The sequence below is a fragment of the Simochromis diagramma genome, unplaced genomic scaffold (genome assembly GCF_900408965.1).
Source record: "Simochromis diagramma unplaced genomic scaffold, fSimDia1.1 OVJJ01000596.1, whole genome shotgun sequence".
Lineage (NCBI taxonomy): Eukaryota > Metazoa > Chordata > Actinopteri > Cichliformes > Cichlidae > Simochromis > Simochromis diagramma.
In genome coordinates, this window is record NW_024387245.1 from 8,862,141 (window position 1) to 8,887,873 (window position 25,733).

Genomic DNA, 25,733 nt, shown 5'->3' on the forward strand with positions numbered 1-25,733 from the left:
TCGGCTGCTGCCATTATTGTGGTGAATGAGGAAAGAAGAGTGGGAGATACGGGGACAGTGGGGGAAGAACGAGAGGGAGGGTGGTCTCAAGAAACAAGAGCTAGCTGCCTCTGGAGCATACAGGGAAGGGCCCTCATAACGGGCGCGAGCAAGCCAGGTTATGGCTCATTCGGCTACTAACGGTGTGGACCAGGATCTGGCCAGCAAGAGGCTGCACTCAAGGTAGGAAGCCTCGGGAGGACATCGGTATATCATAAGGGGGGTCAGCTCCGTAGCACGTCCTTGAATGCCGAAAAAGAGACAAGTAAGACGATTGAGAGAGAGAATAGCAAGGGCTGCCAGCTCACAGCTTTGCTTACTAAGGAGGAACTGGGCAGGGGGAGCTTGACCAGCCAGCTTTCACAGATTTAAAGAGCTCAAGACCCAGCCACAGCTGCAGCCAGAGCCCAGCTCCAAGCCTCATTCCTGGCTCGGGTCACTGAGCGGCTGTGGCTGGAATGTACAGACTGAGAGGAGCCTCATAAGATGCAGACGCGGTGTAACAAGGGGAGACTGGCTAAAGGGTGCACAAGCTGACAGCGCGCATGGTTTTTAAGGTGCGACGTGTGTGCTGAACTTCACCTTGAAGGGTGATGGACCTAAACCCAAATGCACACAGACTGGCTCTCAGAGCGTTGCTAGTTAAAACCCAGTGTTTACATACAAATGTCACAGCCTCGTTCAGTTTCATTTGTAGTTTCTTTTAATCATCTTTGATGATCATCAGAAATATGTATACTTGCACCATTTGCCTCTTAATTAGCATAACATTTGACTGTGTCCTCCATGGCCAGGCAGTGAGAGTATTTATTAGTTTTCTGCATTATGAAGAACTCAATAATGACAGTGTTACCGAACTTTAGTTAAGTTTGACAAAACTTGAGCATATGTTATGTTGTTTGTGATTTATGATTAATCATCTCTATTTCATCTCAGATGATCCATTTGCTTATGAGAAATGTGATGTCTCATCATCCGGTCAGCTAGCTGACGGTGTGATTCAGCACCACTTATCACATAATTTTGACATTTTGTCCAGTGTCATGCATTGGACAAAACTACCATTAATCACTGTGAATATCAGAAGTATCCTACATTAAACACATTTATGGTAACATTGCCCAGAGAGCTGGGGTGAGGGAGCAGGCATGTTTATATATAAAGTCAAATCATGCTTGTATACTTTAAGTTGATACCTTATTCCATTGGCTTTAAGGGATATGTAATATACATCTTAAGTGATTATGTTAGATACTTTAAGAAAACAACAATTAAACTTACTATTGTCAAGCTGCAGGAGTGACATTCACAAACCCTGCAAGGTTATCATATGCTCTGCCAACATAAACACAAGATTCATAGACACACACATGGGGTGGGTAGGACTGCTATTAGAGCTGTGATAGGTTTTCCTCTATTTAACTCAACACATGACCTTTGTACATGACGGTTTGGTGAGTGTGTGTGTGTGTGTGTGTGTGTGTGTGTGTGTGTGTGTGTATTATCTTTAAACTCCAAAAAGCATAGGCAAGCACAAAGGGGACGTTATGTTTAGGATTTATTTGTCAACTGACCTATCCTGTAAAATCCTTTTGTTTTCTTCCTAAAATGAGAACGTGTCTGGCTATAGAGATTAGTATTTTAAAGCCTATTTGTCCACTTGTGTGTGTGTGTGTTTGTGTGTGTGTGATGATTGAGGAGAACAAAACAATCTTTATATCTTTAAAAAAGAAAGAAAGAAATTAACAACAACAAAAAAAGCCACAAAACATAATTAGCATTAATTCAATAAATAAATCTAAAAAAAATAAGGCAAGACTTACACAAGCTCTTTTTCAGTACCAAAGCACTTTGAATTAAACCCTCAAAAACAACTATTTGCTGCGGTTTTGTAAGCTTTGGAAATAGTACTGTTGTTTTTCCATAAACTTCATGTAATGGTATTTTCCCTGAACCTATACTAGATTTTTGCGACTGAAAACTGAAACGTTTACTAATACTTAAATTACAAATGTCTGACTCAGCACCTGTTGCCGTGTAACAAATGATTTAAATATAAAATTGTGACTTTGTGTCGTAAAAAAGCAAGCTAGAGAAAGGGATTTACTCTGAAATCTTTAAATCTAGCCTGTCTTTCTGTCAGTAATGACAGTAGTTACTAACTGAAATTCATCTTAGATTGACTAACATCATTGCCGTGTTCATTGCTTTGTTTTCATAGCCCCTGCAGCACTTGGTTCCCTTCGTATGGCCTACAGTGTGTGTGTGTGTGTGTGTGTGTGTGTGTGTGTGTGTATGTATGTGTGTGTGTGTGTGTGTAAGTAGCACTATTCAACCTGGCTCTAGAAAACAGAACATGCAGAGAGTAAAAATGCAGCTTAACAAGAGACTTAGACAAAGGAGAGGAGGAGAGAGCCTAGCTTTAACTGAAAGTGACATGCACTGAGGAAGGAAAGCATTCCTAGAGAGTTTCTCTTTGGTTTCCCTGACAACTAGCCATGGCACTCTGTAATTATGGCTGGATTACTGAGTGCACAGTTTCTTAGCTTAACCAAGATTCACAGTGTTGGACGTATAGGCCTTTAAAAATGAAATAAGAATCAATGAATTGAATTAAATCAGCTAAAACAAAAGTATAACTGATTTTAATGATGAAATAAAATCCAAGTAAATTAGATTGCTGGCCATTAATTGGTTGAGATGTCACATACCAGTTGTAATTAAATACTACTCCGAAGCAGCGTGTATCCTAATGGGTTTACTGCTTTCCCAACTACATGCCTGATAAGAATCTCAGGTATGAGTGTTGAATAGCTCTTTAATGTCCTCCGGACTCTGCTCTGTACCAGGAGAGCAGCAGCAAGAGCCAACACGTGATCGAAGACAGCAGATGTGACACTGATGAAGTCAGGCACAGCTTGGAGGTGGGCATGCTTTGAATGTACAGAAGTGAATCAGCTGCGCTATCAGCTGTGAGCAGACACTGAGGTCAGCTGATCTGCTGAGCGATTACCTGAAGTGATTACCTCACAGTCTGTTACGTATTACATTTTGTTGCACAGAGGCGGTATCTTTGCACAAATCAATATGCTCTGTTTAAATCATAAATTCCAAATGGACCAGTAATAGTTGTTACAGTACTGTGATAGTTGTGTATACTTACATTTCCGGGGGAGCTGCACATAAAGCTACAGCTTAGGCTATGGCGTAAGGTGTGCTGCTCCAGTGCACCTACAGTGTACATTTAGTCTAGACTTACAACTCAAGATTAACATCTGAGCTACTGCGCATTGTCCCCGTCTTTGTAGGCATTGTGTAGCCATGACCAGTTTATGTGTTGAAGGTCACCTTTCCATAAACTTCCACCAACGTAAACATTTGGATGTCTCATCTTTACTCCCCGTCTTTGTCTTCTGAACTTTTTTAAACTTGCATTTACACTTTAGCCTAATGATGAAGCATTATTTCACGTTTATATAGGTTATAATTAATTATTTGACAAATATTTATTATTGGCATTATATTGTTTTCCACTGACATTGTTGCACTCTAACCTCACTTCTGCCTCTCTTACTTACTCTTGAAACCTGCCCAGTGTGCTACATGTACTCCTTGATGCCATGGTAACAGCGCTGGGAGTTTGTCTCTGTTAGACCACAAGCAGGCTATTATGAGATGAGTGTCTCCCAAACAGAACAATTAGAGGGGGTAATAAGAGGAGAGAATGGCCGACTGTTCGGCACAAATTCTTCTTACTCCGACCGCAACGATGGCAAGAATGAATGTCACTTTATGGAAATCCTGCCATGAAATTTTGCTCTTTGTTTGCTTCAACTTTCCCCCCTCTATTCTTTCTTTTTTGTGTGTGAGTCAGCCTGCAGGCTGCCTCTTGAAGTTTAGTTTGCAGACTTTGATTAAAGTGAGTGAGGATGTGTTGACTTCCAACTTTACAACTGCAGAGTTTGGATTTTGCTCAAGCTTTTAAAAATATTGCGAGCCATTATTAAGGCAACACCCTTTTCCACAGCCACAGTTTTACAATGCAAGCCTTTATTGTTCGGCTGTGTTTTAACAAACTGAGGCCCCCGTCACCGTCTCTGACCAGACTTGCTGTCTTTTTGTTTTTCTTCTCATATTCTTGCACATCTGTGACTTCCAGCCATAAATTGAATTCTCGTCCACCCACAATAGCACTGACGATTGGGTAGATCAACATTTTGGCCGGTACCTCCCACCTACTCTTAGCATTATTTACAAACACTCTGTATGCACAAATCCCTGCATAAGCAGTCCATTCAAACATTTAATGCACAAATCTGTGCTACATCAATATCTTCTTACATGAATTTGTCAATACTCTGTGATTAAATGCGCACATATTTGTCTCATTATAAAGTTATTAACAAATGTTCACCAGAACTTCCTCAGACCATGAGCACCAGTAGAGCAGGGCAATATGGCCAAAAATATTTATCGCAATATATATTTAAAAATTTGCGATAATGATATAACTGAGATATAATTGACTCCAGACCATAACTCCGCAACTTTATTAGTGCAAAAAACCCTCAGTGTATTTTCACTGAAACAAGCAGCTGTTTTTTTTTATGCAAATTCCTTGCTGACAGTTTAACCAAAAGACATTTCCAGTGGAAATAGGCTGAGATATCCTGAGCATAACATGTATAATACCCACAAAACTTAAAAAGAGGTTATACACACACAATACGGTAATATTATGTTGAAGCACAGTACATATTACTCTGTGAGGCTCCCGACTATGATAGCCATAATGCTCCGACAATCCATCAAGCGGTGCTCCTTCGTAGCTTGTCAAAGTCGTACTAAAACATCTTTTGACAGATTTTCGAGCGCCGTGTACCACATAAAGTTGGTTCAAGGTTAGTAAGCACAACCAGGATTCATACACAAGGCACACCGGATTATAAGGGGCACTGTCGATTTTTCAGAAAATCAAAAGATTGATTTTAAGTGTGCCTTATTTTCTGAAAGACACGGTAATAGCGATGGCCAGCTTCCATGCTTTACCAAAAATTGTGCTTTTGTGTGTATCTGACGGACGAAAGCCAAACTAGTTCCACACCACTGAAGTTGCAGCATTTTTACGAACCAATTCTGGTTCATCTGTTTCATTCAACGATCCGCTTTTGCCCTTGTCATTCTCTGTTGCCGTCGTGCTTTTTCCACCATGTGCATATAAAAACAAAGGCACTGCGCATGCGCGTTTTACCCATATTCTACCGCAATATTTCATTTTCTTATCATTGCCTAACAGTATACCGGTATTACTGTGAACGGTGTGATATGGCGCAGCCCTACTTTCACCTGTATTTTCATTATCTCTACAGATCCTATCTACTATAGAAATGTTGATGGGAGGGTGGGTGTTCACAGTGAGTCAAAGTGAGTTTGACATGCTGCTGATATAACTGATCAGCTTTAAGTAAATCGCCTCTGTATTCTTTTGTATATGCACCAACTTTATGCCTTTCATCCCTCTGGCTATGGCTGTTAGGCTCTGCTCCACCTTCCTGTTTGCACTGAAGGGTAGCCTTGGCACATTCTGATGCCGGTCTGTCTTTAAGCAAGTTGTTTAGCTATGGCTAGTGCAAAAATCATTTTAGGGCGGAAGGACTACAGAGCTGGCAAGTTTTCCTCCACTGTTGAAGAAGTAGCTGTTGCTGTTTTATGTATACCAAGAAGATAACGTTGTACACTTTCAAGGACTGTTATCTAGGGTGGGAACTAGATTATCCACATTCCAGAGACTGGACTTTTGTTTGTTATTGCCAGCCATACAAAAAGGTGATGAGAGTCCCGCTTTTGCTCTGGCAGCATGTTTTTCTGCAACAACAGCAAAATTTGTTAATGTTAGCTGAAAGACAAAGAGCTGTGGAACCTCAACCAACAATACTTCACAATTTAATTGTTAGTAGTTTGCTAATTTAATGCATTTTTGATTTTTCGATGTCATCGAGGTTTTCACACAAAACCTTAATTTCTAAACAAGGCTGGGTAATAGAAATGGACTGGTGACAGTGCTAACCACTGCATCATTGTGCCACCCTGTTAGTATTTGTATTTTTAGACCGCTGATGACTTTGTTGCAATTCAGTATTGCACGTTCCAAGACTCTTTGATGGTTGGCTTTGCATGTTTCTCCTGTTTGTAAAGTAGTATCTAATTTCACAATGGGTACTTTCTAGTGAGCCACCTCCTAGCAGGCACGAGCAAAATACACAGTCTACCTTAACAGAACAAGACTTATGGTTGCAAACTATATATATATCCGACAATCCTGAACTTCCAATCCCTTGTAGTGGGTTGGGTTCTATAAGGATCTTGTAAAAATAATGCCACCAGCTTTTGAATGATCTTCAGCCGCAGAGCTCCACTGAATAAACACTCTTTTGGTGTAAATTCATGCTTTAGTTTTGGTTTCTACTCATTCTTCTCTTCACCTTCCTTTTTCCTAATATAGTTTATACAGTTATAGTGGTTGTTCCACTGCCCTCCACTTCAGCTATGAAAAATTAAATAAGCATTTTCTTCCTGTTTACATTTTCCAATGCAAGTTTGTATCCAGTTGCAGGAGGAATTGCATACTGAAAGCAAGATTTCTGGGAAACTAATCAAAATCATTGAATTCTCTTTATTACATTGTGCACTGAGAATTAACATTAATAAGTAATTTATTTGCATTCAATTTATCATGTTATTTTGCCATAAAAGGCAAAAATAGCATTTATTATATACATGTAGATGGCAAAAATAGGAAAAAAAACCCCCACTTAAATGTAAATTCCTATGTATATTTCCATGTTACTGTATAGACTGATATTTAATAAAGGGGGAAAACGACGCTGTAGTGAAGAGATCTCTTGTAAATCCCTTGTTTAGCTTGTATTTTGCTTGCTGCCCCTGTGACATTGTCTTGGTTAAGTAGGGCACTTGTTAATGTAGTTGTGCTTTCTGTGCTTTGAAAGCAGTTGGACATGTGTGTCATAGTGGCAAGATTTTCATGCAGGAAGTGTTTTTTATAGCTTTAAAATAAAATTAATCTAAAGATTAAAAACAGAAAAGCAACATGTGTTTCCTTTTTAGTGAAAATAAGTTTACTTAATACGTCCCTTAGGTCTTATTTACTCAGTGTCATCTGTCTCGGTTGGTGACCTAATAATGTTTATGCTAGTGTCAGCATGTAGTTGGATTTGTTTAGGCCACTCACTGTGCTGTATTGTCTCTACTGAGGAGGTGAGGGCATTGGATTAGCCATCCCTGTCTCTCTCATCCTTTCTCTCTGCCTCTCATTGGGGCAATGGTCAAGCTTAGATATAAGGTATTCACTTTGTAATCATTGACTGTTCCTCTACTCTTGCCCAGAATGGTCTGTCATCATGCTCCCCTGTTCTTTTAAAACCTGATAGAACAACTGGTCTCCGGGTCAGACTTGAGGAGAAGTTGAAGAGGATTAGAGATGAGCACAATTTTCTGTTGGGAGTAGCGGGAACTGAATTACATAACAACAATGGATATCTTAACTTGATTAAAATCATCTGGATTAATAAAACATAAACTTGTAAACTTGTGACGTCTTAGAAATTCACTTGTTTTGGAGCTCAACGTTCGTGTGGAATGATCTCAAATTCCCTCTGGACTGTTTTGTCTGCAGGTTGCTTCACTGTGTAGTTTTGGAGCGATCTTGAGGACTTGAAAAGCACACATTTTTCTCGGCTGGCTTTGGACTGTGGTTAGAATTTACAATTGGAGTGTGTCCAGGTTTGTTGTAATGTTGCTGATATGGTGGTTTTTATTGAAGCTGGGAAATATAAACTTTATAAGACCGCAGTTTGTTAAAGTGTGAGAGGAATTCTTAGTTGTAAGCATAGTACTTAAATGAACTCTACAGAGTTAATTTAAGAGTTTTCTGATAAAGTTAGTTTTACTTAACAATACCATCATGGCATCTGAGCCTTGTCCTCTGACTGGAGCAGAGAGAGCCGTGTGTAGACTTGTCCACTGTGGACCCCGACCTCAAGCTATGCTAAAGCCTTTACCTCTGGAGCTCCAGGTGTATGTGGACAAAACAAGGACCAAGCAAAAACACAGGTACTGTAAAAAAAAACCCAAAACAAAACTCAAAAGTAAACCGTCAAGTTTTTACAAACCAAAATGACCATGGTGAACACATACATTCCATATTAGGGCAATGTTATGAAATCTGACTAGAACATAGTGTAATATCAGCTGCTTTAAATGACTGTTCACGTCACAGTAAATCCTTTTTGCCTCAAAAATGACGATGCATTCGCGTCTTCGATTTGACAATAAATAAGCTGTAATGCAGAAAACTGCAAATGGTACGACTCTTTACCTTTTGAATGGAGCCTTTTGCAAAGCCTTTTGATTAGATGCAAGGATAATCCTTGCTTATCTCTACATTCTAGTACTTTATCTGGAATTTAGTGTTACTACTAAACTGTCTGGTCTTGTTTATCCTGGATTATGCAATGCATTTAGGGTGTATATTTCTGGATATAGCTCACTCATGAAGCCTTGTTGTACGCTTACAGTGAGTTCTGACTGGACACCACAGATGTTTTGCTGTATTTTAGCTCAGCAGCCAACTTCAATCTCTGAAACATAGTTTTGTTAACTTCAAGGCATGGAGTGCAACATAGGGCAAAATACTAACCCCTTTAGCTGTCCAGAAATACCAGATTTTCATAGACTTCATGCATTAACCCTGCAGAGGTCTGGCATCCTATCCAGAGCGTACCCCTGCTCTCATCAGAGACAGCTGGGGTAGGCTTTAAGCTGCCGGAGCCCCGAAGTAGATAAGCAGTTAAGGAAGTGGATGGATGACATTGTCTCAGATTGCAGTCAGTAGAGAACTATATTGTTTTTCAAATGTTTTCTCTCTGGTGTGGGTGGGACACTCTGTCTCTGTCTTATTTTGTTTCATATCCTCATGAAAATCTCAGAACATGCAAGAGAACGGCACGTCTTCGAACATCAGGCTGTTAACTGATTTAAGCAGTTAAAAGTGTATCACCTTTTCAAGGTGTTTGTCATCGAGCTCAAACTCAGTTACTAAGGCAACAGTCCACAGAATTTATTACAGACCTTGTTGTCATGGTGATACTGCGTCTCTGTGAAAGTATATTTCACTGCGGCTGTAATGGTATCCATGTTTACTGTATGTCCTAATCTGTGATAGGGCTAATGTTTTTATTTCATTAGTTTCATGACTTTATTGTATGCGTGTATCTTGCAGGATGGAGGCCTCGTGCTTAGAATTGGCCTTGGAAGGAGAGCGGCTATGCAAGGCTGGGGACTTCAAAGGGGGAACAGCGTTTTTCGAAGCAGCCGTAAAGGTCGGCACAGAAGACCTGAAGACCCTCAGTGCCATCTACAGCCAGCTGGGCAATGCATACTTCTACCTTAAGGAGTATGGCAAAGCCCTGGAATACCACAGACATGACCTTACCTTAGCAAGGTGAGCAATGTGCACAAGCTATGAGTAAAACATTCACCTCAGCTTTGTGCTGCTTGTTTTGAGCTGCTTGGGAGTCTTATTCAACAATCTGTTTGCTGCACTGTAAACAGTTAATAAACTTCACATTTGAAATCTTTAGCTGAGAAGAGCGGCATCTTTACGATAAGGGAACTTATACACAGATCAATAAACCCTGCATGCATACTGCATCTATCACACGGACATATAAGAGGACTGTGCACCAGTATGCAGGAATCATATGCTACGTTCTGTTATTTGATGTACACACAGTTCAAAAGGAAAACAGTCTTTTCCACCCTTTTGTCTTTAGATGATTTGATGCATGGAGACCTTCATGAATTTCAGACAAAGAAATTAAAAAAAAAGTGAGGAGACTTTTACGTAGTAACAGTTGACAAATACCAACTGGATATTTAGCTTGTGAGTAATCTGGTCTCCTGCAGTTAGTGCAGCTGGTACTCCTGCAGGGAACTGATTAAGAACCCTAGGGAGATTTACCTTGTTACATTACAGTCTCACCAGGGCCACTGGGGCTTGGTCCTCGGAAGTAGGCAACTGTTGTTGCAGTATTTTAATGGTTATTCATTAGCTAAATGGATAACTCGTGGCTTCCTGTGGGTCATCTGGGCTGCCTGCTAGAGGACAATAACATAATGAAACAATGTGGTAGTAGCAGGTTCATAAGAGCATATAGTAACTGCAAGCACTTAGTGCATACCATCTTTTAGTTGCTCAGTTTCAAAGTGTGAAAGTGAAAAAAGGAGAACGACACAATGGGGAAATTATTTCTCACTTCCAGCATGAAGAGAAAGTAGGCCATAGCAACCAGAGAGGAACTAATCGTGTTGACAAGTTCCGATTCAACGATGCATGATTAAGCCTAAAGTAATTAGTGGACATGGTGCTCTATTTAGTGCTTGTTATGCTTTATAATGCATTGTCAGTGACTCTCTAGGGTTGTGCATAACTTTACATGTATAACAAATAAAGAAAATCAGTTATGTTCAATAGCCCGTTGTTGAATAAATGTAATATAGCAGCAATATGACTGAATATCTTACAAATTCCTTGATGTGGATGGTCATTTTAGGTCCAGAAAAAACAGTCTTGGAAAACAGAAGCAGTGACCAAAACCACAACCTTAAAGTGACATTTGATTTCCTTGATTCACTTTACAGTCATCTGGTGAAGAAAACGATCAGATACGGTCTGTTGTAGATATTAATTGCAGTGATATTTAGTTTGTGGTACACCAAGCTTATTGTGTATTTTTTATTTTATTTATTCATTTTTAAAATAAAAGTTGTGTAGATCACTAATTGATCTAAATGTTTAACTAGCGGGGTCTCAAAAAAGCAGTGATTTTGATTCTAATGGTGCAAGATCTCCGAGCAATAACTTGGTCTTTAACTCTGCCACTAATCGCCAAAGATGTCTTTCCTCCACAGAACAATAGGAGACCGAATTGGAGAAGGAAAGGCCAGCGGCAACCTCGGTAACACTTTAAAAGTATTAGGGCGTTTCGATGAGGCCGCTGTCTGCTGCCAAAGACACCTGGACATTTCTCAAGAGCAGGGCGATAAGGTAAGATTACGTACATATATTTGGATATCCAAACAAACCAACACAAACAGAAATATGAAAACCTTCTCGGAAAAAGATAGTGGCAGCCTGTGTTTCTTCACTGTCCTGAAGGTTGGAGAGGCCAGAGCACTGTATAACATGGGGAACGTGTTTCACGCAAAGGGCAAACAGCAGTTATGGGGCTGCACCCAGGAACCAGGGGACCTGCCTCCTGATGTCAGAGACACACTGCAAAGGGCTACTGGATTTTACGAGTATGTATGTTTTATGCCTGTAGAGCAAATGAATGTATAGAACAGCTACCAGAGTCACAGTAGTCAGTAGCTCTGACATACGAATGTTGCTGCGTTTTGTGGTACTATTGATGATTTTTAAATATTGTCAATTCCCTTTTTTGTCAAGTAGTGGCCGAGAGTTGGTTTGGCTGCTTACTCATTTTAAACAGAATAACAGTGTACATGTGTGTAACAGTGAATTTACTTTTGAGTCCCTGATGATTAAAAGCAACCGTCACAGCCCTCACTGTGCTACCGTCTTTATGACTGGGGTGAGGGTGACTTTGAAAAGATTTTTTTAAATCCGTTTTAATACAGTCTTGGTACCACCACTGTGATAATGAAGGTTTCATTTTATTTTCACCATACTATCAAATATTTTAATTTCTACTCTCCTGCTGTTATTTTACCAAGATCGTTGTCAATAATATGCCAAGATAAGAGCAAATAAGTTAAATAATGTGTGCCAATCAGGTAAACATGATGAGGTCCTTGACCCGGTTTCTCCTCCACATGTTGAGAGGGTTGAATTGGGGCTAAACTGGCCTAAACTTATTGTAATGCAGGTTTTACAGCATAAAGTCTTCAGTTGAACTTTGATAAAGGAAGTGTTGTCTTTCAACACAAGAAGTACAACACACTGAGTATATTGCAACACATCATCTTATTTCTTTATAAATTATGGGCTGAAATGTTCACGGGCAGGCTGTAAATGACATTAAAAAGAAACCAAATGCAATTAGTGCCAATTTGGTGTTTCTGAAAATATGGCCAATACATAAGAAAAAGGGTACACTGAAAAAACACTATTTTACAGATAGAAGTGTGTGCAACACAGCTCATCTTCCTGGGTAACTTAAAGAGCCCATTTAAAAAAAAACAAAGAATTAATATTTTACTTTTTTGGTTTCTTTCTAACTATAATGAATGTAGTAATTGCTTTATATCAACATCAATTAATTAGCTGTTGTCTCATGTCGTACCTCGCATAGTAGACTCAATTCTGTTAATTACACATAAAAATGGGAATGCAAAAAAAAAGTTCAACAACCAATAACAACTAAATGTGTGTGCCTGGATGTGTAGGATGAACCTGTGTTTGGTCAAAGAGCTTGGCGACCGAGCTGCTCAGGGGAGGGCCTACGGGAACTTGGGCAACACCCACTACCTGCTGGGTAACTTTGTGGAGGCTATAAAGTTCCACCGTCAGGTAAGAAATCCACATTTCATCCACAAGTTTCAAGATCGCACTGCTGTAATGCAGAGGTGGGAGGTATCAGCCATAATGATTTCATATGAGCAGTTTTCCAGCTTGGACCATTCACTGTGCAGCTGTTCAGCAGCCGTGGCCTCCCATCATATAATACATGTATGATACATACATATCATGTTTGGGTGAATGATGTTGAAGTTCTTAGGTGTATTAATAGATTGTAAATTAAGTAAGGAAACTCAATAAAATATATTTCAATAAAAATGTTTACAAGAATCGCGTTATTACACAAAGTCAAAGAATTTATAAATCCCATTTCTTTTTAGATAATGTGCTGCTCACTCGTAGTTCCATACTTGACCTACAAAGTGGAATGGAATACAGTGCTGTGCAAAACCAAAATGCTGTAAACAAAGAATGCTTTCAAAAATGGAAGTGTTAATCATTTATTTTCATCAATCAACAAAATGAAGTGACTGAACAAAAGAGAAATCTAAATCAAATCAATACTTGGTGTGGCCACACTTTGCCTTCAAAACAGCATCAATTCTTCTAGGTACACTTGCACACAGTTTTTGAAAGATCTCGGCTGGTAGGTTATTCCAAACATCTTGGAGAACTAACCATAGATCTTAATCATGTAATCCCAGACACACTCGATGATGTTGAGGTCAGGGCTCTGTGGGAGCCATACCATCACTTCCAGCACTTCTTGTTCTTTACGCTGAAGATAATTCTTAATGACTTTGGCTGTGTGTTTGGGGTCGTTGTCTTGCTGCAGAGTACATTTGGGGCCAATAAACAATTATTTATATTTCTGAAAGCATTCTTTGTTTATAGCATTTTTTCCACACCTGCCTAAAACTTTTGCACAGTACTGTAAATAGATAAATAATAATTCTAAAAGGAATAAAGCGTAGTTGCATATACGTTTGTTTATATTATGTGCCCTTTTTGCAGAGATAAAGTTGTTCTTTTCTTGTTTCCCTTTGCTTTTGGAAAATATTGCTTGTTTTGCAGTATTTTTGCAGTATTTTCAGACAGAAATAAAATGAATTAATGAACAAACGTTATTTGCATCTGGCTGAGCAAAAAAAACAAACCCCAAAGATTTGAATGAAGCTCTTTCATTTTCCAAATTTGTTTCACAACATCATGTAAAAGATGAACCTAATGTTTTACATATGTTTTGCCTTGTCTGGTGTGGTTTTGGTGGCCTGTGTCCTTACTGTTGTGGCCTTGACATCCTGGATGTTTGAACTGCAGCACTGAGTGAAACTACATTTTCTTTATTTTAGCCTCCTTTATCTGTTAAATGCACCTGAGAAGCAAACAGGTGGCCCGCACCGAATTTGCTTTGGTGTTGAGATAAGATCAGAAACATTTGCATGACTTGAGCGTTTAGCTACTAAGTTCAGTCAGAGTAGAGTACAGTTCATTTAATTTCAGTCAGTGAAGCAGATGGTGTTCCTGAGAGATGTTTTTGCTGGTCTTACCAAGGTAAATGTGGTGTAAAAGTGTGTGTTTCAGTGCTTTGGTATCCATCTAAAGCTGCCCTAGCGGACAGTTTGCAGAGATTGATGGCTACTCATACAGAAAAAGGACAAAATTGGTTTCTTGGTGAATCAGCGGGAAGCATGGCTTCAGGCTTCCACCCTCCATTTTTCTATTGAAAACCAAGTTTTTCCTCAAGTGGGAAACTGATTTCTCCCCTTCCTTCCCTGTTACAAATCTATCAGTATGCTGCAGAGGAGAGGTTTCCTATGGAGAGAATCAGAGGAGCTGATTTGATGCACCGCTGCTGCAGCATCACCTCTGCTTATGAAATAAGGTTTCCTACAGAGCTTCCAATATGAACTTGTGAAAAATCTCTCTGCCTGAGCACCAAGTAAAACAAATGCACCTAAGTAAAGCAAAGTGAAAGGAGGATTTAACTTGTTGTCATTAAAGTTAACAATTGAAATTAAAAGTCTTGATTTGTGAACTTGTTGCTGTCATCATTTACAGCGATTATCCATTGCCAAAGAATTCGGGGACAAAGCAGCTGAACGGCGGGCTTACAGTAACTTAGGCAATGCCCTGATATTCCTGGGACAGTTCAACACAGCCACAGAGTACTACAGGTGAGGAAAGAGTGCAGTCTGACATCTAGTGGATTGAAGGAGAAATGAAACAATTTTAACCACTTAGAATATCTCATGAATGCTTAAGTACGTGTAGTGAAATAGCTATGTAGCTGTTTAATCATCATTCTTATTCATGTACCCTGTTTCTTGCATTCCTTTGTTAGCCTCTATTTTCTTCATTTTTTCCCTACCCTTATTTATCCCATTATTTTCCTTCCTATAGGAAAACTCTGCAACTGTCCAGGCAGTTGAGGGATCAGGTGATGGAGGCTCAAGCGTGTTACAGCCTGGGCAACACTTACACTCTTTTACAGCAGTATGAGAGGGCCATAGACTATCACCTCAAGCACCTGTACATAGCGCAGGAGCTAACAGATAGGTATTGTTTAAAAACAATTGAAAGAAAACCAAACAAATGACCACAGGAACAGTTTTTTTTTTTTTTTAATGTTGTGCGTTCACTTTTTCATAGGGTTGGAGAGGGCCGTGCATGTTGGAGTCTGGGAAATGCATATGTGTCTTTAGGGAACCACAAACAAGCGCTTTACTATGCCAGAAAGCACCTGGAAATCTCTAAAGAAGTGAGAAATCTTTACAAGCGCAATAATATAAAAAGACCACTTGCATTTCATGTAATTTCTTTTGTCTCTTTGTCCCTGATTTCATCCGCAGATTGGAGACAGAAATGGTGAACTGACAGCCAGGATGAATGTGGATCAGCTGATGGAGGCCCTGGGGGTCACTGAGAGCGACCTTTCACCCTCAAGTTCAGAGTTTGAGATGCAAGGTAGCACTGAAAAATTTTTTTTTTTTTTTGCTTTTTTTACATGAAAGGTAATGTGGTCATGCTGGACTTTGTGTTTAGGATATACTTTATTGATGTCGAAAGTTGGGAAATTATCGTCACAGTAGATAAAACATGAAAAACAACCTGCCTTAGTAACATGAATACAAGATCCCAAAACAGAAATAGCTCAGAAATATTAAAAAATATACTTGTTGATTAGATTGGTCAGGTACTTTCAGGCAAAGGTCCCACAGAGATGATCTCTTTCAACAAAGTGTGTGTCTGGAATATGTCAGAGCACAAACTGTATCATGTAGCTTGTTAGCATGCTGTTGTTTACGCTCAGTATTAACTTCCTTGTTTTGCTCAATTGTGTGAAGACGGTGCTTCTTCTTTTCAAAGTATGTGCATGTGCTAACTTCTCTCACAGATAAATGCACCAATCCAGAACACAGAACCTTTCTCCTGCATTGACTCTATCGCTTCTCCTCAAATAAAACTGCTTATCGCTGATATGTAATGTGAACGTCCTCATGTGGTTTGCAATGTCTATTTCTTCAGCTGACAGAAAAAAGGCGAACCAAGGCTGAGAGGAAACGCTTCTTACACATATGCATGCATAAACAATAAATGGAACAGCAGTGGAAAGTGCTTATTATCACTAAGAAACACATATATCTGCTAGCATGTGCAGACTGTGTAATCAAAATTATGCTTTTAATGCTAAAATGTAATAATAACCATCATCATCATTGTTGTTATTATTATTACTATTATCCACAAATTTACAAAAAAGCTGGAAAAAATATTTGCTTAAGATGCCAAATCACACCTGTTTAACTTGCATTCTTAAACAGAAAACGTTAGTGATGAAATTATTTGGTTACTTGTTACTTAAATACACATAAATACACTTCAGTAAATTTGTATTTAATTAATTTTTTTACAGATTTCTAAAATATTTCTGTTTTGTTGTTATTATGACAGGTCATGGTTAAGCACTACATATATCATCAAAAACAAGAATCATTCTGAACTTTGTTGAAGTTTAGTAAATGTGCAGTTAAATGCTTTTCTCATCCGATTAGGCCCACACATACTGCACAAGTTCTGTGTGGTATGTGTAGGCCTGAGCAAGCTAACTACAATGTTTTATGTGTGCACAAAATTATAAATGCAAAACAAACTCCAGGTGGGACGGTGTGTTAAATCTGCACTGAGGCTAAATGTGACAGAAAACAAGTGGTGTGTGCATATTTATGAGGTAGGATAAAGATACTTGTTTCACTCTCAGTGGTCCAGGAGGATGGGCTGTCCGTAAGCCATATCAGGCCTCGAGTAACAACAATGTTTTATTGAGTCCCCTCAAATGGTCCACCAGCTCACATAGACATCAGAGCCTTGTATAATAAAGTGAGTAGAAACTGTAATATCTGAACAGTTTGTCTGGCTTCTCTGTGATATTTGCTTTCATAAACTATCCTCCAGGCAGAAATTCACACCCATGTCCTACATTTCCCTCTGGAGCAGAGCTGGCAAACAGACTCTTATTCACTTTGCGTGCCTAGTGGTCGGCCTAAGCCTCATATCCACACTGAATATCATGGGACCACAGCCGAGATTACAGCCTACTGCGAAAATAAAAGATAAACAAAGGGCAGCTTGCAAGCTTAAATCAGCTGATAAATGGGATTCAAGACTGTCTAAGTGATCAAAACCCAAAATTGCAATGTAATGTAATGTAATGCTTTATTAAATATTTGAGGGTTTTTTTTTTTCCTGTAGGAGCAAGACCCAAATTCACCAAGAGAAACAGCATGGACAGTGTAGAACTGTGGAAATACTCTTCAGATAAGGTGATTTCCATTATTTGAACATGTCTCTAAACCACTGTAGGAAAATGTGCCTACATTGTGATCCACCTCTAACAGCATGCTCTGTTCATGCAGAATGGTGAGAACCAAGACTTGGAAAGTATACCGAGGAGATCTAAGAGTCACCTGTCGCAGCCTAGCAAAAGAAAAGGCTGTTCTGACAGCCAGTCATCAGAGGAAAGGCTGTGGTTTGACTCACCCGTGGACACTGATGACATCACTGTGCAAGTTCCACCTCCAGTGCCAGTAAGTGGCCTCAATGTTGCTGTTTTTATTAAATACTTATTGACTCCCGACCTCCCATCATATCCTTATTGCCACGTCACTGCACTCGTAACCTGATCTTCAACAAGTATCAAAAATTAAACAGTAGTTATTCCAGCTCCATTTCATGGAATACAATGTGAAAATTCTTAAAGTATAGGTGTGTTCCTGTGTTTCTTTTTGTTTTTAACCCCTCCCCCCCCCTTTTTTTTTTTTTTTGCTGATAACAGCAAACAAAAAACTTAAAATTTAATTTCAAGCTTTACAGTTTCAAGAAGCCTAAAATGTCAAGGATTTTTCTTATAGGATTTTACCAGCACTTGATTAACAGTTTATTTAAACTGTACACAAAAGCTTTATAAACATAGTAGACATTTTTGTTTATGGACTCATTTGAAATAACAAGAAAATGTAGATATTTCTGTTACAGTATAACACAGACACTCATTTACTGTACACGGACTGATGAGTGTTCATTTCACCAGCTTCATATTTCTAAGATACACCTGAGCCTCAGTGCAATCTCTTACAGTGCATCTGAGTAAAGGTGGAGATAATTTTGTAGAAAGCGCGAGATGACTGTGAGATAGTGAATGTTTCACTTAACTTCGCTTTCTTATCTTTTCTGTTCATTGTAGCTTCTGCTTTAAAAGCGAAAAATGAGGGAGAAAATACATTAATTTCAAATAACTTTGGTAAAAGATGTCTTCTGCAGTGTAAAAGTGACTTCTCTGGTAATAATATAAACTAGATTCTTAATGGATATGTTTTTTCCCCCCACAGCTGTTCTGTCTGACTCACCACAGCACCTAATCATGCCTTGTTTCTGTGGCACTGCTAATTGTTGTTATTAGTAATGTGACATGCGGAAAAAAAAAGAGTGAAAATTACAGGGCTTTGGGAATAACAGTTTATCACAGCGAAGTAGAAATAGAAGTACAGAAGTAAATGTGGGTGATCTTGAGTCATACCTATTTTCAAATCTAGCATTAAGACCGTTTAAGACCATTTGTGTATCTGTGAGCTGCAGATGTTACGACTTTTCTTTGTTTTTGCTACAAGTTAATGGAAGGCTGATTTTTGATGAAACCATAGGTGATAAAGTCCTCGGCTTCGGTTGCTAAGCATTTCGTGTTTCTGCTTTTTTTTTTTTTTCATGCTACATCTGCAGCATGCAGTTTGACATTTGATTTTGCCATAGCGAGTGTATCTAGGCAGATAAGCTAACTTTAGCTCTCGAGTCGGTTGAAAAAGCTGCATCGTGCTTAGTTTTTAATATTACCAGACGACTCGTTGCTTGTGTCAACTGCGCCTGCTTGATAGGGTCGGGATTACCCAAAAAGTACCGGCCAAGTTTTAATGACACTTGAATGGAAACTGTTTCACAAATTTAGCCTCACCAGTAGCTTGTGAACAGGCATGCCAAGCTCCGTGCTTGGAGGCTCGGGTTGTTAATGGGCCACTGAGGACTGACAAACTTTACTCCCTCCCTGTTAAGTAACCAGCAGATGGTTTGCAATGACATATCAGTAGAAAAACTCCTGAGAAAGGGGCCCTAGGTAGAGGGTGAATGCAATGCACACCAGCAGTGTAGACTATGAGAGAGTGTTGGGTCTAATTGGGATTTCAGTGATGTTCAGTGTTACTCCTTTGTGGTTTAAGTACATGGTGTGTATGTTAATTGGTGTTACGTTTTGTTCATGAATAAATCATTATGATGTTTGATCTGAGTGCTCGCTGTGGGGGATGTCTGCAGTGTCTGTGTCCTTCTAGTTTTTAAAAATCAGAAACATGCAAAAAGTAGAAATGCACTGACAGGCAGTTTAGGCTGTATGTACCAGGGAAAAAGTTATGTAGAAGACACAGAACTCAATAAGCAGTGCTTTTCTTACATTGGTTGAAATCTGGCAAAGGCCTCCCTCTTCATACTCTATAGACAGGGGAAGGTTAACCCTGAAAGAAACCTCTCCCATCAGGATTAAAAAATTTCATCATAGAAAAAGTTAATCACTTCTTTCTAAGGGGGGAAGTAGACCTAAACCATCAAGCAAAAGGCCCACCAAAGCATATCAAAGTCACCAGATCCCCCTCGCTTTGGGGGGGTCAGTGATTCAGGTCCTCCTTTAATTTTGTCACCTATCTATACTTTAGGAAGAACTTCCTTTTATCATTCACTGTCCCGGTCTGACAGTACTCCCAGTCTCTCTCTGCAAGCACACACATATCTTTACCTCTCCACCCTCCTACTGTCTATTCTCTTCCTCTCTCACCATCATCACGTGTTCCTTTCTCTCTTGTTCTTTCCATATGGCCTACTTGATTAGTTGGCCTATACAGAGAAGCAAATGACAGCATCCACATAGAGACAGAGAGGAAACTGCTTTAAGTCACATTGGGTGTGTGTTTATAGAGCCCAGTCATGTGAGTTTGTAAGAAGTAAGTGAAGATAGTGGTGTTTTTTGCCATCTGAGAGTAGTTGACTTCTGATGGAAATGGGTGCTCGCATGCATTTCACTCATAACTGTACTCCTCCACCCATCTTTCTACCCCTGCTGCCTCCCCCTCCTCCCCTTTGTCCATACCAGCCCTCCCTCTTAGCTGATAATGTGACCTTGATCAGAGAAGCGCTACTCTCCCCATAGGGTCAACCCCCCCCCCCCAGCTCTCCATAATGAGTTGTTTTCCCACAGTGAGTGAACAGGACAAAAATGGCCTGCTGGAGAGCTGCACAGAGAGAGTAAGATAGACACAGGGGGAGAGGGAGAGAGAGAGAGGAGGCGGCAGTGGTTGGTAGAGATTAAAAAACTCTGGAAGAGGAGAATGCAAGGAAATTAGAGGTAGGTAGTAGGAGCAGCAGGAAAGCAGAGAGTGATGTAAAGGGGAGGGTGAAAGTAGGGGAGAAGGAGGTGTGAGCCAGACGTGCGGACAGCGCTAGACAGAAAGAGAGCTCATAAAGACATGAGACAGAAGGGTAGATAGAGGACAAAGAAGTGCTCCTGGTAAGTTGTCTCACTTTTTGTTTTGTAACTTGGAAAAACGGCTTCCCGCAAAGGTTTAGCGGGGTGTATTCACTTTCTTTTCACGTTTGATACCGAAGCGTGCCTTTATTTGCAGTTAGTGTGTTTGTCTTGCACTGCATGTAAAAATATTTTACTGTTTTCACTGAGCAAATACCGCAGAGTTGGGAAAAAAAGACATTTCTTTATGATCTATAGTACAACTTTTTGTGTATTTTAAACAACAGTTTGACTTTTTCAATGCAGAAGTTGAAAAACACGTGATTCTTAGAATAGAGATGCATGAAATCTGGTGTCTGCTGACCTACTTCACATATTGCTGTAAGGCAAAGTGATTTGAGCTCTGTTCAGTAGTCGGTGTTGAAGGTGTTCAAAACAGATTATTTGGAACAAGTCTATTATATTTGCTGCGCGTGGGAGAGGAATGCAACCAGAAAACTTTTATAAGGAAGACCCCATCAGCTTGTGTTGATTTTAGTGCCATTGACCCAAGTTAACCTGCTCTGGCACTTTTGTGTCACAAATATAATGCAGCAGATGTTGTCGATTGTTCAATGTTGAGATATGAAAAGCCAAACTTTTGAAAAAGAAAAAAAGAATTGCTATTAGGCTGTAATTTATAAACTTAAATAGATTAAATTCAAAATTACTGGCCGGTAACAAGTTTTTCAAAATTATTCTGACAAATGTACAGTATTATATAGCACATATTTTCCCAGCTCTAGAGGGTCTAGAGAGTTAATGCAGCAAGTGTGATCATTTATGCACAAATGTTTATTTCGAAGTGCAGCCCACCACCCTTTTGCACGATTGTAGTTTAATATTTTGTGAAATATGCAGCTGAAAGTTGTTTCTCTTTTCAGTCTAGCACTTTGTGATGTGTTGCGTGAAAGTTGGTTTGTTAGCAGTTTTCCATCAGATGATCGCTGGATCAGCAGCTTAATTTTAATTTGAGACGGTGTTAACATCTCATTTCATCTGCTGCCATCCGGTCTGGCAGATAAGCTTTTGTTTCAGAGGTATGATATTGTAGCCCGAGTGCCACAATATTTAGCAGCATTGTTCAAACATAATAAATTCCACATCTGCTTTGCTAGCGCGGGGTATTTGTTTCACACATAAATTATCCACTTCACTTGCAAACTTGTGTGTATTATCAAGACTCTGGTTGTGTTTAATTAAAAGGAAAAAAAAAGCATCATTCAGCAGGATATGAGCGAGAGAACCTCTTGGTGTTATCTCAGAATAAACAGCAGAAAGCTGTTGCTGGAGGACTGATTCCAGGGAAGTCAGTGTAACACAAAAATGGCATTCAGTCGATGTGACTGACCCATTGACTAGATCTGATACACAAAATGATGTTTAACAGTTCAATAATTCTGTGGCAGCTGCTAAATTTTTTTTAAAAAAGATTTCCATCTGATTTTACTAGTTGATGGTCATTGGGCCATATGACTTGCTGCAGCTGGTACTCATTTCATGTGCTTGTATCACATTCCGTATGTAGGTCAAGGTAGTCTCTTCAGAAGTGCCATCCCTTGTGAGTTAATCAGATTATTTTTCACCTCCGCGAGCTGGCTATCTTGAAAATCCTCATTATGCAACTCCTAATGGCATTGAGCTTAATTAAGTCACCTGCACATAATGGTTTTTTAATGTACGAGCAGTTCATCATAATCAAGTGCGCTTGAAATACTTTAGTTGCCTCACTTTCAGGAAGTATCTTTTCAGACAGAGCAGCAAAAAATAAGAAAATGAGAAAACAGGCACTCGGCAGATAAGACAGACGCTCTTTGTGCTTAAAGTGAGAGATTTGTTGTTTTCGTTGCAGAAGCTGGGCCGTGACCCCTCTGATGAAGACTGCTTCTTTGACCTCCTCAGCAAATTCCAGAGCAGCCGCATGGATGACCAGCGCTGCCACCTCGATGAGCCACAGAATGGAGACAACAGAGAAGGCGCCGCAACCTCCATGTCATCCCTGAGTGAGATGATAGGTTTGTGACAACAGCATATGCCTTTTATGTCTTTTGTGTCCTATGTTAGGATTAACTGCTTTCTTTATGGCATCTCTGTTCTTGCTGAAAGCTCATCCCTGCAAAGGTTTGGGATCTACCAGATCATTTGCACTCACTGGGATATCTCTGCCCCCCTTTTTCTTTAGATCCTGCAATTACCACTTCCCCCCAGACAGAGGAGCTGTTTGATTTGATCGCCAGCTCTCAGAGTCGACGTCTTGATGACCAACGTGTTAATGTTGGTAACCTCCCGGGCCTGAGGATTACTCATAACAACCTGGGTCACCTGGTGGGAGAGGGAGATCATCAAGAGCCCAGTGATGACTTCTTCAACATGCTTATCAAGTGCCAAGTAATGACACATTAGCACACACATAAATTTGAAATGTGGTTGTTGTATTGTTTATGTAGGTTGCCTCTTTAGCAAATGTGAATCCTATATTAAATAATCTGTATGCGCTCTTTCTGGTTCTAGTCATCTAGAATTGACGATCAGCGGTGCTCCCCACCAGAAGCGGGCCCCCATGCCCCTACGGTGCCTGATGAAGACTTCTTCAGTCTGATCCAGAGGGTGCAGGCCAAGCGTATGGACGAGCAGCGCGTCCAGCTGCCCACAGACGACCAGGAAAGCCCTCCGTCCCCAAGTCCCGAGCCAGCTAGCGGATTTTCCAGCTAGGATTTGGTGAATAAAGCTTCATGTCAAAGAAAATGGAAGCAGGAAAAAAGGAAAGGATGAGCCAACATTTAAGGACAGTACTAAAGGGTGAACTAACAAGCTTTTTAATAACAAGACAAATTCAATGTGCAATAGATGTTGCCCTGTTAAATGTTGCTCAGTGTATTATGTTAAATGTGTGTAAATATAATGGCAAACAGGCAGAATTTAACCTCGGTGATGCAGAGAAGAGGAAAATGAAAGTGTGGGGGTGACATGATTACAAATATTAAATATATATTTAATCTAATGCCTTAATCAGCATTAAAAAAAAGAATCTGACTCAAGATTGTATTCACGGGTGTCAGATGTGTTTCTTCTAGAAGCACATTGTATAATATGGACATTTAATATAGATAGCTACAGTGGAAGTCACAAAGACTTATTTATAGAAACAGTGTTGACATTAGATAATCTTAGAATCTTAAAAACATACCTGATAATGAAAATTTGAGACAGATATATCTGAAGTGCTCAATGCTGCTTTTATCCTTCGATTTTCGTGGTCCCCACTGCTCATAGAAATGTGCTGTTATTTACAGTATTACAACCCCCACCCCCCAGTGTTATGACAAAAAATGCTTTGGTCAATTTGAACTTCTCCATTATTGGTAACTGCACTCCATCCACACGAAGCGATTATATTTGGTTAAATTAAAACACTGATTTAAGTCTGGTTTCCCACAAAAATGTAATTTATGCGAATCTATGCCTTTAAAAAGTGCATCTCACATGCTGTGCTAATGTTACTGAGCAAAAAAACAAAAACAAAATCTGCAACATTTCACAGGCTCAAAAGTACGATGGTGTGATATTTAATCTCCAGTTTATGTTTCTGCTTGGCTTTTAAAGTGGTGCTATCTGCTGCCCTTTGTGTTCAAAAAATTCTGATAATGGACTACTGCTACTTACTGCCTTTATTGTTACTTAAATAGACTTAGAAGCAAATATATTAAATAAGAAATGAGACACGTGTGTCATATTTTGAAAATTCTAACACGGTGAGCAATGCTAACTCTGTGTTGCTACTATATGTTGCCTCTCGGTGGCCAAAATGTAGTATTACCTCTGTGAAATGAAGAGTGCAGTCTGTCGGGGAAAACAGGCTTCCTCTCTTCTAGAATATTTGAAGGTTTATTTTATACCTACATTCTGTTCTGCACAAATTCTGCAAACAAAGTTATGCTAACCTGTACCCTAATTGTTACCATGATATATTGTTTGGTAAACTTTAAATTGCACCATTAAATCCAGGTACGGCCTGGTGCACTTTCCTGTTTCTTACAAACTTTTCTTTTTGGTTTTTTCGCTAAAGGCTTGAAAATATTTATTGTACAAAGTGACTGCATCATGGCACCGAAAATATTTGACCTTACCCAGTGGCTTGCTTTATTTTTAATTTTTTTTTAATCAAAAGTAGTACCTCAATGCTTACATGAACCTTAAACATACTGAATTGTGAATCAGGATGGATCATGTACCACAGTGCTTTATGTTTGGTCCATCTCTCTTTGATAAACAACACATTGGGAGCTAAGGTTAAAAAAAATTCTCTTCATGTTTTTTGTGAATTAAGATTTTTTTAGACACTACACGGTACGCTTCGATTTGTCTTTGCCATAATTTGTACATATAAAGATATTTTGTATTTATGTTCCTTTTAAGGGCATGAATATGTCCCCTCATGCTTTTAATAAAATGTTTGAGATGTTTAGTTTGGACTTGTTTTTTAAAAAAAGCTTGCATGCATTAGTTCCTCTTTGCTTACACGTACACCTCTGTGCTGTATGAACCTTGCAATCATTTGGATGGATTGGATTTCTCAAGCTGTAATCTTTTGTGGAACATTTCACAAAAAGCTAATCGGACTCTGTTGGCCCACTCAAATATGGTTGCTCAACTAAGACTGGGTAGGAATGTGAAGAATTAAATATAACAAACATAAAGTTTCTTATTTGCATTTACACCACTCCCTGCATCACATCGGATAAACCTGCGGTGTAATTCTAGCTGTATTAATCTGCATGGTGTAATTACAAAGCACTGCAATTCTATTATATAATAATTATAGATTCAATATTAGGTTAAAAAGCACCATTATAATGCATCTATGTGTTTTTTAATGGTTACATATCACTTAATCAAACTTCCTCAAACGCTGAGCATTTTTGCATGTCACATGTCCTCTTCTTCTCATCAGATATCCCCCAAACTTGCAAAGACACACTGACCACAAGATTTTAATTTACTAAGGGGGTGTGTTGATGTGCAGCTGTCAGACCA

The 25,733-nt window shown here is 39.3% G+C and overlaps 1 protein-coding gene across 2 annotated transcripts; it reads left to right on the forward strand.

Moving 5' to 3' along the window:
* Positions 1–25,164, forward strand: LOC120714081 (G-protein-signaling modulator 1-like). Of its 2 annotated transcripts, none has more exons than XM_040000124.1 (14): positions 1–222; positions 9,338–9,559; positions 11,029–11,164; positions 11,276–11,418; positions 12,526–12,649; positions 14,660–14,775; positions 15,002–15,157; positions 15,251–15,359; positions 15,451–15,565; positions 17,351–17,421; positions 17,515–17,685; positions 22,552–22,714; positions 22,882–23,087; positions 23,211–25,164. In XM_040000124.1, exons 1-14 carry the CDS (start codon positions 161–163, stop codon positions 23,409–23,411), a joined length of 1,995 nt encoding a protein of 664 aa, XP_039856058.1. In that variant the 5' UTR covers positions 1–160; the 3' UTR covers positions 23,412–25,164. The 2 variants fall into 2 exon arrangements, with proteins under 2 accessions (XP_039856058.1, XP_039856057.1); XM_040000123.1 differs by lacking the exon at positions 1–222 and adding an exon at positions 5,077–8,169.
* Positions 25,165–25,733: the final 569 nt, after the last annotated feature.